Below are 16,088 nucleotides of genomic sequence, written 5' to 3'. Positions count from 1 at the left end.
CAATGATTGTGGATGTCTTTGAAATTGGAAACAAACCACCGGTGTAGTCAACATTCTAAAATTATAATTAATTATTATTTATAAATTAGATACTACTAATGAGCAAGAAAACAAAAAATAAATTAATTTTTAATAGAAGTACACTTATATATACTCACCATTTGAATAGGGTGAGCCTCTTTGAATTTATTTATGAGATCCACATTATTAGTCATCTTCTTAACTTTATAAGAAGGTGAAAAATATGAAATATCAAATATTTGAACTTCAACGATGAAGAAAAAGATCTTATCAATTAGGTTGAGTAAAAGTGTAGGTGTATCTGATAGATCTCCTTTCTGCAGGATATTACATAATATATTAATAATAAATAATATAAAAAGTACCAATACAAATATCTTCACTAATGCTTTTAGAAATAAATATTAGTTAGATCTTACCAATAGGAGTGGATCAAGTATCTCTACACAGCTCTCTTCTAAAACTTATTTTGCCTCCTTGTCAAAGACTACATAATATGCACAGTCAAATCATCAATGACACCAAGCTTTATTTGATACCTGCTTAAAAAAGAAAATAACATAAGAAAAAGTTAAATATAGACTTATTTAATATCTAATCTAATGTACATAGACTTTAATTTAAATAAATAAATAAATAACCTTGGCGTCATGAATAAAAGGATATTAGTAGAAAACTCGCGTCTTTATCAAGTCAAACCATCTCAATTGAGTATGGTAATGGAGAATTTCTGTAACTTGATAGTGTCCATAACCATATCACTCGTATACGTACACACAAATTGTCGATTGTAGGATTGATGTCAGCAATTTTGTGAATATCAGCCATTGGAATAAGTAGGGAGATTTTGGATATATGTAAAGAAAGGGATTGATGTACTTTAAATTGTGGTACTTTACATCTCTCATAACTTATCCTTTTATAGTTGCATCATAACTAAACTTTTTAAAATTTGGTTGACTTTAATTTAAAATTTAAAAAATAACAAACTAAGTAAAACAACCCAAATTTAAAATTTAAAAATAACAACTTAAATAAATAATAATTTAAAAATTCTAAACTAACATAAATATTTATTTATTGTAATATTAGTATGTAACAACCGAAGAATAATTAACGTAAATTTTTTAAAACTCTAAATTTTTTTAAAAGAATTTATGTAGCTGCAATTTAAAAAAAAAATCAACAAAATTTTAAAAAATTATGCTAAAAAGAATTAACAGATTTTTAAAAAATAGTGTTAAAATAGTGATGACACGTAAGCAAATAAACTCCCAGACTCAACGTATGAGCGCCACGTCAGCAAATGAGCTCCCCATTTATATTACTATAAAGATGGGGAGTATTGTTTAAATAAATTGACTAAAGTTAAATTTAAAATTCGAAGGTAGCTAAAATTTAAATCACTGCACTTTGATTTTAATTTGTTGTTGAAATTTGTTGCTGAAAATATCACTGAACTAGTTTTTTTTTTTTTTTGCTGAAAATCATCATTTACATGAATTTGTTCCTAATTATTACCACTGAACCTTGAATAATTTGTTGAGATAATTTTTTTGTTGCTTAAAATCATCACTAAAATGAATTTTTTATTGATTATTAGCAGTGAACTTTAAATTTGTTATTGACGTGTTCAAATAATTACTTAGCTAAATATTGACCTTTTTTTATGGTGAGGAACCATACAATGAATTGGCAAGAAATAATTTCAAATTAATTCACAAAAGTATAATGGAGTGATTGAAAAATTTCAAACCTACTTAATTAAATCACGGAAATGGAATGAAGTCATTGAAAATGTCAAAGTGGGAGTTGGATTTGAGATTTAGACTACCTTTTTTAGCTAAGGCTGCTTATGGTTTGAAGCTAAATTAAATTAATTTTTCGTTATACATGTATGTTATTTGGAACAATCATATTATGTTGATTAGGGGTAAATGTATCTCGTTGTGGGAAAATTGTTCGTTTTTTCGCATGGTGGTTAACTTAGCGAGAGAGACTATGCCACAGTTGTCCAAGGTTTTGATAAATATGATGGTCTGATTGATGCGGAATTATTTATGAATAGAATCTCCGAACCATCCAGAGGCGAATTGGTGTATAGAACATTTTTTAAAAGAATGTGTTCCTAAGTCAAACCTTATCAAGGCTGCCAAACAGTTAAAAAAATTAAGAAGTTGAAAATTTTTGTGTTAATTTCAGATTTGAATGCATTTGTTTGGATGTACGGAGAGGCAATACGGAAGTAGAAAGGGTTGTAATTATCGGAATTGACAAATAAGAATCTTAAATTAATTTCGGAAACATTTTGACTACTTTTTTTCCGTCAAGAGCCTTGATTGAGAAAGATAGTCTAAATGTTTCCTGAATTAATTTGAAATTTTTTGTTGTCAATTTCGATAACCACAACCCCTTTTATTTTTGTATTAGCCTTCTATGCATCGAAATAAATGCATTCAAATCTGGAATTATAATTGGAATTTTCAATTTCATTTTTTTTCGCTGTTTCTTTGGCACTGATAAGGTTTGAATTAGAGAAACATTCTTTCAAGAATGCTCCGGGATTCCATCTATATATAATTTTGCATTAATCAGTCCACAGTATTTATGACATGGTCTTTTTCGCTAAGTTGACCACCCTGTCAAAAAACAACGAATAATAATTTTCTCATAATTATATTGATCAACATGATATGAATGTTCCAAATGATGTATATAGATAATGAGAAATTAATTTAATTTACCTTCAAATTATAAGCAACCTTGACTGAAAAAGATAATCTCAGATGAAAAAGGTGTGAAAATCAACTCCCACCTTGACATTTTCAATGACTATTTCACTTCCGTGATTACTATTCTTTCGTTTCATCACTTTCTTGATTATTCAACTATTCTTTCATTTCATTGTAGAACTACCAATATTTAGCTAAATAGAAGGGGAGTACAAGAGGCATTTGTTTGGATGTACGAGAGGCAACACGAAAGTAGAAGGGGTTGTGGTTATTAAAATTGACAAAGAAGAATTTTAAATTAATTCACGAAAGAAGTCATTGGACGCTCTGCATAGCATTTACTGGTAACCATTAGTGGATTCTTTTGAACAATTTCAGTAGAGATGCATGTCGACCAGAAGTATTAAGTTGATCTTCAATAGTTTTTGCTGTATATTGCAGATGTTATGATTCAGTTAAACTTTTGTGAACACTATTTTTTTAGGTTTGCACTCCTGTTTATGACTTTATTCATCTGTAAATTTAATTTGGTTCCTGGTAATTGTGTAATATGGATTACACAGGAAGAAACATTACATGTATGTCATCATACATGTTAAGACTTAAAATAGTTAGATAAGCAACACCATAAGAAGAGAAAAATAAATAAATAAATTATAGTTTAATGAAGTTGTCATTTACTAGTATATATTATAAGCTCGCACTCGCACTCGCAGTCAATCAAATAAAAATATATACTTTCACAGTTAATTATTTTAGGCCAAAGGATGATGATGTATTAGATGCGATTACAACATGTATGTTTCGGAATATCTGGATATATGTAGAAGCAGACTAAAAATCATCATTTGCAATTTTTCATAGATTAATACAATCTCTACTAGAACAATGAAAACGAGATTAGAAATAATTTAGAGTCACAAATTGCAAAAAAGAAGAAAAAATGGTCACTCTTGGTAATTGTAATTATCAAGCATTTGCTTCAGGACCAGGTTTTGAATTCAGAAGTGGCTGGAGAGCTTTGACTACAATAGTCATGTTTGGCCTGAAATCTGCTTCATACTGAACACAAAGTGCTGCAACCGCTGCCAACTACATATATCCACATAAATAATGACTTAGTCTCAAATGCAGTTATATGAAATATTTTGGACATTATGAATCTATATGAACTTAAGAGAAAGACTAAAAACTAAAGGAACAAACCTTAGCAACTGCCTTTGGGGGATAGTCATCGTTTAGCTTAGGATCCACACATTGTTTCACTTTGTCCTCACTCAACCTTGGAGTTGCCTGAATTTTTTTTTTTTAATTTTCCAAAATTTTAAAGAAAAATTATATTAGCTCAAGAATATACAATATATATGGAACAATAACACAAGGTAATTTAATCCTTAAATTTGCATGCATACCCAAGTTACAAGACTTTGTTGCCCTTTGGGCATTGTGTGATCTACTGGCTTTCTTCCTGTTAAGAGCTCTAAAAGCACGACTCCGAAACTGTAAACATCACTCTTCTGTGTTATCTGTCCAGTCATTGCATACCTATCATTAAGAAAAACAAAACCATGAAATTAGTTAACATTTATATTGTTTGCTTTGCATGGGATGCTAAAGCTTGGGCTACAAGAAATCCCAAAAGAATGTGAAAAGTTATATATTTTGCAGAGGGATTTAGATTATAATTGAAGGCATACTCTGGAGCATGATAGCCAAATGTTCCCAACACTCTTGTTGAATGTAGGCGAGCCGCGGTGTCAGAAGACTGGTTTGTCAAGCTGAAATCTGCAATCTTGGCGTCATAGTCATTGAAGAGTAGTACATTGCTGGATCTAACATCACGGTGAACTATAGAAGGCTGACACTTCTCATGAAGATACTCAAGTCCTTTTGCCGCACCAAACGCGATTTTCGCTCTCTGATTCCAGCTTAAAACTGGACCTGGTTCAGCCCCTTGTACACCCTTCCTTCCTATAACAACAAAGAAAATAACAAAAGCATAGCATAAGTTTCTTTTCTTTTCTTTTGAGTTTTGTTCTTGTAACCTCTGCTCCATCCATTTTGAATAAAAGAGGTTCAAAAAAATACTATTTCATCAATAGAAAACGTTATATAATTAGGCTTACCGTGTAATATGTCATGCAAAGAACCAAGACTTGCATATTGATAAATCAAGATTTTGTTATTTGCCTCTAGACAGTATCCAATCATCTCCACAAAATTATCATGCTTCAGTCTTGAAACAACTGATAACTGCATGATCCAATGTGACATAAGGCATTGTAACACAACACTAATATAGGAGCCAAAACATTGCATCAATGGACATTACAATCTTACCTGAGCTGTGAAATCAGTGTCAGATTCTGTTGAAGAACTGGTATCCAGCTTCTTGATTGCAGCATCTGTTCCATCATCCAATTTTGCATAGTAAACCCGTCCATAGGAACCTTCTCCAATGAAAGACTTGGAACCAAAGTTTCCTGTTAACCTATTTAACTCATCCAATGGCATAGATGGAATCTCAATTGGCAGCACTTTCTGTGGAGCACCAGTCTTGGCAGCATTGCCCCTTGGCTCTCCTCTGTCATTGCCTGTTTTCGAATAAGATTGTTGCAAATTTGTTATTCCATAACCTTGGAGATCAAACATAATATTGAACCGATTCAAATATTGTATATAAAATATATACAAGCTCTTCTTGATAGTATTTGAGGGATTACATATGTCAGCTTTCTCTCTATTTCATAAGAGATTGAATTTGATACAATTTAGCTTAGATATGTTCCTCATTTTCACAAAAGCAACATTAGAGCATTAGATGCTCCAAGGTCTAAACAAGGACAGCAACTGTGAATGAATCAATTACATTGTTAATGTAATAGAGGTGAAAAATCACTTATGTTACACGGACATAAAAAATCAGCTACCAAATTAGCTATCTGTATAGAATATATGTTGAAATATAAACTACACATTGAAAATATGTAAAACAATGCATATATTTATGCACAAATTGTGTTAACGCAACCACAATTTAAAATCATAACATAATGGAAGAAATGTTACCTCCTCCACCGTATGTGTTTCCCCCTCGAGGCGGTGCAGTGGTGGCTTGGTTGGCAGGCGGGCCACTGCTCTCCTCCTCTGCACCTCCACAGCACAACATACTTGTTTAAAAGTATTCCAAGCTGCTGCAGGCTTAACAAGCCATTCAGTAAATGATATCCAGTTGAATCACCTGAAAATATAGAATACAATATGATAATGTTCATGTATACATGAATCGAATCTAAAATTTTAAAATTTTGTAGATGAATGAAGCAGTTATAAAAAGAAATGAGATGAGGTTGATGAGGTGATTAGGTTGTAACCTGTGCCTAATGAAAATGGAGGTGGAGGAGGAGGGGGAGGAGGAGGAAGAAGAGGGAGAGGCAATTATGTTAATAATTATTAGAGAAAATAATAAAAAAGAAAAATAATGTGAGGCTGAGGGTGAGGCTGATTGATGATGCATAAGAATGGGTGTTAACTGTCAATTGTTGTTGTGGTTTTGGTAACAAAAGGGATCAGGGAAGGGCGGTTATTGTTTATTGCGGGAAAAACGGTTATGAAGATGCATCATGCATGCCCTTCGCTCCCTTTCTATTTTTATGCTTTGCTATTTCATTTCTTATTTACACCATATACACAACCCACCATGCTAAGGATTGTTAAACTTTTTCACCTTAAAATACTCTAATGTTGTATATTTTGTATATAAAGCTAGCTATATTGAAATAGTAAGTTAAATATAACAAACCTCAAGTTCAATTCATTAATTAAGCAAACTCGTATTTCTTTTTAACTTTGACTCATGGATTTATGAGCTCTATTTATCTATATTTATGAATAATTTGGGCAATTATTTTTCTTAAACCAACTTTTTGGTGGATTATCAAACATCATGTGAGAAAAAATACAAGTGAAGTGTAATATCAAGCAATACCAAGCAATATGAATATATGATAGGGCGTATGGTAGTGCTATCTGATGTATAGATTAAAAGTAGAGTCAAATAATATAACACTATTTTTTTTTTTCCTTTTTGCACTATTGGTATAACTCAGAATTTAACAATGCAGAGGGATATCTAAGCTTGGCCATTATCATTTTTTCGTGGTGTTCGACTAAGATTACATTTTGTTAAATAGACCCAAATTAAATCAATTTCGGCTTAAGAAATACAAATTTCCAAAGAAAATGTTAGGCCTCATTTACATGAAGGTGGTGCTTACTTTTGAGTTTTGAGTTTTGACACCTTCATTTGTATCTACTTAATGAATATAATTACTAATTCAACCTCTTTGGTTTTATTAAATATCTTTTACAAGCTAAGTATTAATAATATCCTTTTTTTAAAAAAACATTGTTGAGTTTGAAAACTTCAAATTATTGTGATGATCAAACATTGTTAAAAATATTAATTAAAAATTATTAATTTGATTTTGACTTCAAAATTAATTGTTTAATAATTTCTGTTTTGTGTGCAGATTTTGTTTATTGGGCTAAAAAATATTATGGTCCAATATGTTGAGGAAACATTCAGCCTTTGGTACAAAAATGTTCTAAACATTGGGCTGAATTGTTTGTTGCATCACAAAATGTTAATTGGGCCAACGAACTAATGAGAAGCCCAAAACTATTTTCTTTTGATCCAACAAAATGGTTGGTCCGAAATTAAAGAAAAGAGAAAGGAAATGGTGCATGCTTTCCACGGTTACCAACTTCCCCTTTGGAATGGAATTCAAAGTTAATTCAAGGAATTCAAAGTTAATTCAATGGGTTTAATTACATTGGTAACAGGAAAGAGAAAGTTCAAATTGATTTGATTATTTAATTATTTTTATTGTCTCACAAGTTACTATGCATAGAGGAATGGAAGTGGGATTTAATTTGGTTTAATTGCATTCATTGCTTCTAGTGTTTCCTTTTCTTGTCTCTCTCTTCTCTCTTTTGGTTTCAGATTCATCATTTTCATCAAAGTCGTTTTTCAAGTCTTCCCAAGAAGCCATGAGTCCTTTCTTCTTTTCTTTTTCGGCTTCTCTTCCTTCTTCAGTTTAGGACAATTAGATTTGAAGTGTCCACCCTCTTTACAGTTGTAACAAACTACTTTGCTGAGATCCTTCTTTGTCTTCATTGAGCTGCTTCTCTTGTTCCGTTCCTTCAACTTTACGATTTTTTTGAATTTCTTAGTAAACAAAACAAAATTATTTTCAGAAGAGTTATCACTAGATTCATCATCCAGAGGTTCAGAAACAGATTAGAGAAACAGGTAGTATTTCATAACCCTGACACTGAAGACCTTCATCTCATGATTGATCATCTTTCTGAAAAAATCAAATATTTTCTAAGTGAAAACCAAGATCTTGAGTCTCAAATTTCAATACTGAAAGTTGAAAATGATTTTCTCAAAGATAAATTAAGGGAAGCAGAAACTGCTGTTGATCTTGTTGAGAAAAATAAGTGGTTAAAAGCTAAACTTAAAAGATGTGAATACCATCATTCTATGATTGCAAATCTGAACTAGTTTGAAGAAAATGAGTGGCTGTATAAAGAGATAAAAAGACTTAAAGAAGACTTAGCCAACTTTGCACAAAATTCTGAAAATTTAAACCAACTATTGACTAGTCAAAAACCTTTTTATGATAAAGATAATCTGGGGTTTCATAAAATTGCAAAATTTGTTGAAAAACCTTCTTTTACCAACATGGCATCATCTTCAAATGATGTAAGGTTTCAAAACCCAACAAGCTTTGTGAAAACAGCAACTCATAGATTTTGCAGATTTTGCAATCGAAATGGTCATTTTTCTATTCAGTGTTTCTTTAGTAAAAGAATGATTGGAAATAAAGTTTGTAAAATTGTCTGTAATTATAATGTCTTGGGACAAAGAAGATGATTTGACGTTAAAGGATCCAAAAAGATTTGGATACCTAAGGTCACTTGAGCTTATTTTGTAGGTTTGCCTAGCATCCAAGCGAAAAGATAACATGTGGTATATGGATAGTGGATGCTCTAGGCATATGACCGGAAAGGCAACATTCTTCATCAAGCTTGATGAATATGATGGGGGTTTTGTCACTTTCGGTGATAATGGAAAAAGGAAAAATAGTGGCCATGGGTAAAGTTGGTAACAGTTTCTCTTCTTTCATAAATGATGTTTTACTTGTTGATGGTTTGAAACACAACCTACTAAGCATTAACCAATTATGTGATCTTGGTTATGAGGTTATCTTTAGAAAATTGGACTGTTTAGTTATTTGTAAAAAACCTGGGAAAATCTTGTTTGAAACTAAAAGGTACAATAATATATATGGATTAACTCTAGAGGACCTAGAAGATAAAAAAGTAACATGTTTTACACCTCTTGAATCTGAAAAATGGCTTTGGCATAAGAAATTGGGTCATGCAAGCATGTACCAAATTTCTAAGCTTGTTAAGAAAAACTTGGTGAGAGGAATTCCCAACATTAAATTTGATAAGAATATTACTTGTGATGCTTGTCAACTAGGAAAACAAGTAAAATCTTCTTTTAAACCAAAAGATGGAATTTTCACTAAGAGGCCATTAGAAATTTTGCATATTGATCTCTTTGGTCCAACAAGAATTCAAAGTTTAGGAGGTAAACATTATGGTTTGGTGGTGGTGGATGACAACTCTAGATTTGGTTGGGTTCTCTTCCTAGCTCATAAGAATGATGCTTTCTAAACTTTTTCCACCCTTTGTAAAAAGATTCAAAATGAAAAGGATTTGAAAATAGACCACTTGAGAAGTGATCATGGTAAAGAATTTGAAAATCAAGATTTTGAAAAATTCTGTAATGATTTTGGTATTGCACATAACTTCTCATGTCCTATAACTCCTCAACAAAATGGGATAGTTGAAAGAAGAAATAGAAGCCTTCAAGAAATGACTAGGGCAATACTTTGTGAAAATAATGTACCAAAATTTTTGTGGGCTGAAGCTGTAAATACAGCTTGCTATATTTTGAATAGAACCATCATTCGAAAAGACTTAAAGAAAACTCCATATGAGCTTTGGAAAGGAACCCCACTTAATCTTAGTATTTTCATGTTTTTGGATGCAAATGCTTTGTACTTAACAATAAAGAAAATCTTGAAAAATTTGATCCAAAATCCTATGAAAGAATGTTTGTTGGATACTCCACCACTAGCAAAGCATTTAAGATTTATCTCAAGGAACATAGAACCATAGAAGAATCCATACACGTATCTTTTTGTGATACTAACTCAATTTTCAGTACCTCTTTAGATGATGATGCAGGAAGTGAAGCTGATATGTACCATCAACTAAGCCAAGAAAATCCCAAAACTGTCCCAAGTGATGAACCTGTCCGTCCAGAAATGTCTCATCGGAATGGAAGAGACATTTCAGTTTTGTCTCCTGAACCAGCTGGAGAATCCAGAACAAAACAGTCTACTAAACCTCATTAAGACAGAACCTTACCTCAAAGGCCAAGAGAATGGAAGTTTCTGAAAGGCTACCCTCATGATTTCATCATTGGTTACCCATCTCAAGGCATAACTACAAGATCCTCAAGCAAGAAGCAAGTTGATCAAAGCAATATTGTTTTATTGTCCCAATTGGAGCCTCTCAACATGAAGCAAGCTCTTGGTGACCCCTCATGGGTCAAAGTCATGAAAGAAGAGCTAGCTCAATTTGAAAAGAATGAGGTTTGGACACTTGTACCAAATCCGAATAATAAGAAGTTAACCGGTATAAAGTGGATCTTTAAAAATAAATTGGGTGAGGATGGTAGTGTTGTTCGTAACAAGGCTAGATTAGTGGCCCAAGGTCACGATCAAGAGAAAGGAATTGATTTTGATGAGTCATTTGCCCCGGTAGCTAGAATGGAAGCAATTAGGTTGCTTCATGCCTATGCTGCCCATAAGGGTTTTAAGATGTTCCAAATGGATGTTAAGTGTGTTTTCCTTAATGGCTTTATAGATAGAGAAGTATTTGTGGCTTAATCCTCTGGTTTTGAAAGTAAAGAATTTCCAAATCACGTTCTTAAACTCTCAAAGGCTCTTTATGACCTTAGGCAAGCTCCAAGAGTTTGGTATGAAAGGCTTAGTGCCTTCTTGTTGGAAAATCAATTTCAAAGGAGAACCATCGATACAACTTTATTTATAAAAGTATCTAATGATGATATTCTTCTTGTTCAAGTTTATGTGGATGATATTGTGCTCGGTTCGGCCAATGAAACCTTGTGTGAAGAGTTTGGAAAACTTATGACTAGTGAGTTTGAAATGAGTTTGATGGGTGAATTAACCTTTTTTCTTGGTCTTCAAATTAAACAAACTCCTAGTGGTATTTTTATTCACCAAGGTAAATATGCAAAAGAATTAGTCAAAAAATTTGGCTTTGAAAATTTCAAACCAATGGGAACATCTATGTATCCAAACACTAAACTTTATAAGGATGAAAATGGCAAATATGTGAATGAAACATGGTATAGAGGAATGAGAGGCTTACTCATGTATCTTACATCCTCTAGACCGGATATTGTTCAAAGTGTGGGTATATGTTCAAGGTTTCAATCTCACCCAAAAGAATCCCATCTTTCAACTGTTAAGAGAATCATTAGATACATTAAGTGAACATGTGATTTTGGCTTATGGTATCCTAAATCTGATGAGTTTTGTGCAGTAGAGTTTTGTGATGCAGATTATGCGGGTGATCGAGTGGATAGAAGAAGTACATTTGGAATGTGTTGCTTCCTTGGAAGCTCACTCAACTTGTGGTCAAGCAAGAAACAAGCCACTGTTGCACTATCCATAGGTGAAGCTGCTTGTTGTTCTCAATTAATTTAGTTAAAAACTCAATTAGAGGATTATAAATTGAAGATCAATAGTATACCTTTATTTTGTGATAATATGAGTGCAATAAACATTTCTAAAAATCCTGTTCTGCACTCTAGAACTAAGCACATTGAAGTTAGATATCATATCATTAGAGAACATGTGCAAAAAGGTACTATTGATATTCAATTTATGAAATCCGAAAAGCAACTGGCTAACATATTCACTAAACCTTTGTGTGAAGATAGGTTCTGTTCATTAAGGAACAGTTTGGGAATGTTAGATTTGAGTTCTGTTGAAAAATTGTGATTTTAATGATTCTGTTTGTTTTTGTCTCGTAGGAAGGGAGGAGAAAAATTTGGGTATGTGAGAAATAAGCCATGAAGCAGGGGGAGACTAAACCTTGGCGTCATTAAACTTGAGCCCGACTAAACTCTTTTGGACCCACTCCATGATTCTGGCCCGTTTTTATTTCTTTTCATATTTTCATTAAAATAATTTTTTTTGGGAGGTTATCACATCATATTTTTATAGGGGGAGTTCATGTCAAATCAAAATCTTTTCCCTTATTCTCTCCCACGTTTCAAGGAAAAGATCTTTCAGTTACTTATTTTAATTTTAAAATTTCCTTGATTGATAACCATTCCATTAAATGCTCATTATTTTAAATAATTTTCTCTCCACTTAACATTTAATGCGGTTGTAACCTCTCCACATTCCAACCCCTTCGGCCATCTCTTCATCTTCTCACTCTCTACTTCATCCTTTTCATCATGAGAAAGAAGTTGGCCACTAGAAGAAACAACCCAACCTCCTTTGTCAAAAAACCTCCATCCTCCTCTGCTCCTCAAACACACACCCATATCCATATACACTATCCTTCATCCTCATCACCATCGTCTTACTCAACCAGTTCAATGAGAAAGAAAGTGATTCATCCAAGAACCTCTTCACGCAAGAAAGATGCAAAGGAAAAGGGGCCAATGCCCGAGGAAGAAGAAGCGTCTTAGTCTTCACCACCACCTTCGCCTCCATGGCGCTCAACACCCCATCCTTCTGGCCGAACTGCTCCCTCTCAGCGTTCGAAGCGCTACATCCTCCAGAACACTCGAGAGCCACCAAACTTGGACTCACTAGACTTTAAAAATAAGTTTGGTAAAAATCATTCTCATTTTAATCCTGCTCGATTCATATCCTGTGCAGCATTTGAATTCCATTCTCAAGTTTTAGTGAACCACCATTTGTGTGCCTCATATGTTGTGAATCTGGAGAATCTGTTTGAAAAGGGTATTGATTTTAGTACACTCTTTGACAAACTCAAATGGACTCCACTCTTTAAGATTCGCAAACCGGTTTACCCTAACCTGGTTCGTGAGTTCTATGCGAACATGATGTATCATGATGGTGCTCTACACTCCTATGTCAAAACAGTGCATCTTACCTTGAACAGAGAGACTGTGAACGCAGCCTTGGGGTATGTAGACGAAGGCATCTAGGCTTACATGTCAGAAAAATGGGACAATCATGTTGGGATTATCCTTTAAGTGGCTCTTACCCGTGTTTGTGAAAACTTTTCTGCACTTGAAGGAACTAATCTCATTCACAAAGCTCTAGGCCCTGTAAGAGCTCTACTTCATCGCATCATCAACCATGTTATCATGCCTCAAAGTGGCTCCTATCGAAGGATTACGATTTGTGACACTCTTGTGCTTTTTGCTATTCTCAACTCTGCATTTATCTCTTTTGCATATCTCATGGTGCGACACATGTGGGATTGTGTTCGCAGTGATAAGAAAGCTAATTTGCCCTATGGAATATTTGAATACTCTAATGTTGATTTGATCAATGAGCCTGTAGAGAACAGGGTTTCTACTATAAAGGGATGTGGAGTTCCTGAATCCATGAAAGATAATATAAAAAGGGAAATTCTCTCACATGTCGAATCTGATGGTCAAGTCTTACAAGGAGGCCAGGAAACAAGCAAATGAAAACGAAAAGGCCTGGACCAAGTGCAATGAGAGGATCAACCTGCTTATTAGGAGCTTAGAAAAAGACATGGCCCAGTCGGATGAAGAAGATGATCAACTCGGCTCGGATATAAATCTCTCTGATGCTTGACTGATGTGTTCTTTGCTGGTTATTACTTTGAACTCTGTCTATTTTATTACTCTTTCGATTTAGTGTTTTATGAATTGTTGGATGACTGTACTAAACTTCTTTAACTCCTGTGTTTTGGTTTTCTAATTAAATATTCTGCACTATTGGCATGCTGTTTTTCATCTATTTTGCAGGTCCCCCATTGATGACAAAAGGGAGAGGAATTAAACAGAAAAAAAAAACAGGACAAAATAGTTGGTCCGAAATTAAAGAAAAGAGAAAGGAAATGGTGCATGCTTTCCACGGTTACCCACTTCCCCTTTGGAATGGAATTCAAAGTTAATTCAATCGGTTTAATTGTATTGGTAACAGGAAAGAGAAAGTTCAAATTAATTTGATTGCTTTTATTGTCTCACACGTTACTATGCATAGGGGAATGGAAGTGGGATTTAATTTGGTTTAATTGCATTTATTGTTTCTAGTGTTTCCTTTTCTCTTCTCTCTCTTCTCTCTCTTCTCTCTCTTGTTTTCAGATTGTCACTTCCATCAGAGATGAAGATGGAAGAAGCTATCAGTAAGAATTACAAAGAGGCTAGGAAGAAGCAAGCGGCTAAGGTGATGATGGCCCTTGCAAAAAGAAGATCTACAGTATGGAGTGGCTGAGATTTTTTTCACTAAAGGCAAGATGTGGAGAAGAAGTTTCAAGATCTCCATACCTAAAGTAGAAGCAATCCGATTCGGTCAAAGAAGAAGATCTCTGAGGTAAAACTCGTTTCCACTTTTGTTCATCCACCACAGAAGGTAGCTACTGTAGCTACCTGGAGGAAAAAGCAAAAATGGAACAGATGGAGCTGTCAAGAATTAAGAGTTTATCAAGGGTCAAAATTCTTTCTTGGGGACAAAGTCAAGATGGAAGACTCAGATTGATGAAGCTTGATGAGAAGGGATGAGAGAGAGGTACATGCATGTTGATTTGCTTCCGATTTTTCCTCTCTCTTCTCTTTGTCTGAACCGGACTTGGTATTGAAGAAGAAGAAAGTGGCTTGGTTGAACCGGTTTCAACCTTGAAAGCTTCTCCTTCTATAATAAGGGTGAACCGCCAAGGGTTGAAACAAGGAGAGTAAGCACAGAGTTCTCATAGCTACCCTAAGCTAACAGAAGTTCTTCTCCTTCAATGTGTTACATTTTGTTTTCTTTTTTTTAGTTTTGTCTGTCTAAGTCTCATGGTGAAAAAGGCAAACAGAGTGAGGTTTGTAAGAAAAAGCCAATGAGAGGAAAAAGGCAGAAGATACAAAATTAAAGAAAAAGTCATAGATGTCTTAGAGGTCCTTTGTAAATATATATGTTGTGTATCATGATTCTGTGGGAATTCCCTTGCAACTTGGGTTAGCACTTAGTAGTTGAAAGCTTGGTAGGTGACCAAGTCAAGTTTAGGATTGATGATAGATTCTGGACTTGTCCCGGATAGGAAGGGTAGTTCCTAGGGAAGAATTGGTGTCTGTAATTAGTTTGAGTTTAGTAAAATTCCGTCATTATTGTGATGGAGACTGGACATAGGCTGCATTGCACTTAGCAGCTAAACCAGGATACATCTTGGTGTGATTCTCTCTTTCTCTTCTACTCCATTACTGTTTCTGTTGCGTAGGAGACAAAATTGAAAAATATCTCCTCACCAGTTACGAGACAAAAAGAAAATGTCTCTTGACTAGTGACGAGACAAAAAGCAGAAATATCTCCTGGAGTTATTCTAAAAGGCAGAAAGTGACACTCAGCAAAAAAGGGGCTAAGATTCAACCCACATTCTCTTAGTCACTGATAACCGTCAAACATCATTTATTTATTAAAAATATTATTTGTACACTAAAATCAGCCATCAATTTATTTAACTATTTATGTATAAATTACATCTATTCAATTTATTTTTAATGTATATTTATATTCCAACATATATTTTATACTCGTGACTAATGTTAACATATACCTAATATAGTTATGGAAGAAGGGACAAAAATACATCTGTAAGTTCACACGCTGGACACAACTACACTTCAATCATTTAATGAGTCATGCGTGCATAGTATTTATATACTCCGACGGACACATTATTTTCATGTTTATTCTTTTTAGGGAGAAGGGACAAAAATACACCTGAACGTTTACACGCTGGACACGACATGCTAGACACGACTACACTTCAATCATTTAACGACGCCACACGCCGATGGCTGGAAGGGTGAATGTGTCCGCCAGAGTGTATAAATACTGTGCACGCATGACTCATTAAATTATTGAAGTGTTGTCGGATCTAGCATATGAACTTTTAGGTATATTTTTGTCCCTTCTTTCTATAGTTATTTATTTATTTATTTATTTA

The 16,088-nt window shown here is 33.8% G+C and overlaps 1 protein-coding gene across 2 annotated transcripts; it reads right to left on the bottom strand.

The window, feature by feature from the left end:
* Nucleotides 1-3,562: 3,562 nt before the first annotated feature.
* LOC107492874 (probable protein kinase At2g41970) lies at nucleotides 3,563-6,349 on the bottom strand. Of its 2 annotated transcripts, XM_016113927.3 has the most exons (8): nucleotides 6,128-6,349; nucleotides 5,823-5,994; nucleotides 5,094-5,347; nucleotides 4,880-5,006; nucleotides 4,451-4,724; nucleotides 4,166-4,298; nucleotides 3,960-4,046; nucleotides 3,563-3,845 (listed from the first exon to the last, which is right to left on the bottom strand). In XM_016113927.3, exons 2-8 carry the CDS (start codon nucleotides 5,920-5,922, stop codon nucleotides 3,723-3,725), a joined length of 1,098 nt encoding a protein of 365 aa, XP_015969413.1. In that variant the 5' UTR covers nucleotides 5,923-5,994; nucleotides 6,128-6,349; the 3' UTR covers nucleotides 3,563-3,722. The 2 variants fall into 2 exon arrangements, with proteins under 2 accessions (XP_015969413.1, XP_020982213.1); XM_021126554.2 differs by lacking the exons at nucleotides 5,823-5,994; nucleotides 6,128-6,349 and having other exon boundaries at nucleotides 4,880-4,989; nucleotides 5,094-5,167.
* Between the last annotated feature and the right edge of the window lie 9,739 nt (nucleotides 6,350-16,088).

The sequence above is a fragment of the Arachis duranensis genome, chromosome 6 (assembly GCF_000817695.3).
Source record: "Arachis duranensis cultivar V14167 chromosome 6, aradu.V14167.gnm2.J7QH, whole genome shotgun sequence".
NCBI lineage: Eukaryota > Viridiplantae > Streptophyta > Magnoliopsida > Fabales > Fabaceae > Arachis > Arachis duranensis.
This window is presented reverse-complemented; position numbering and strand designations above follow the sequence as displayed.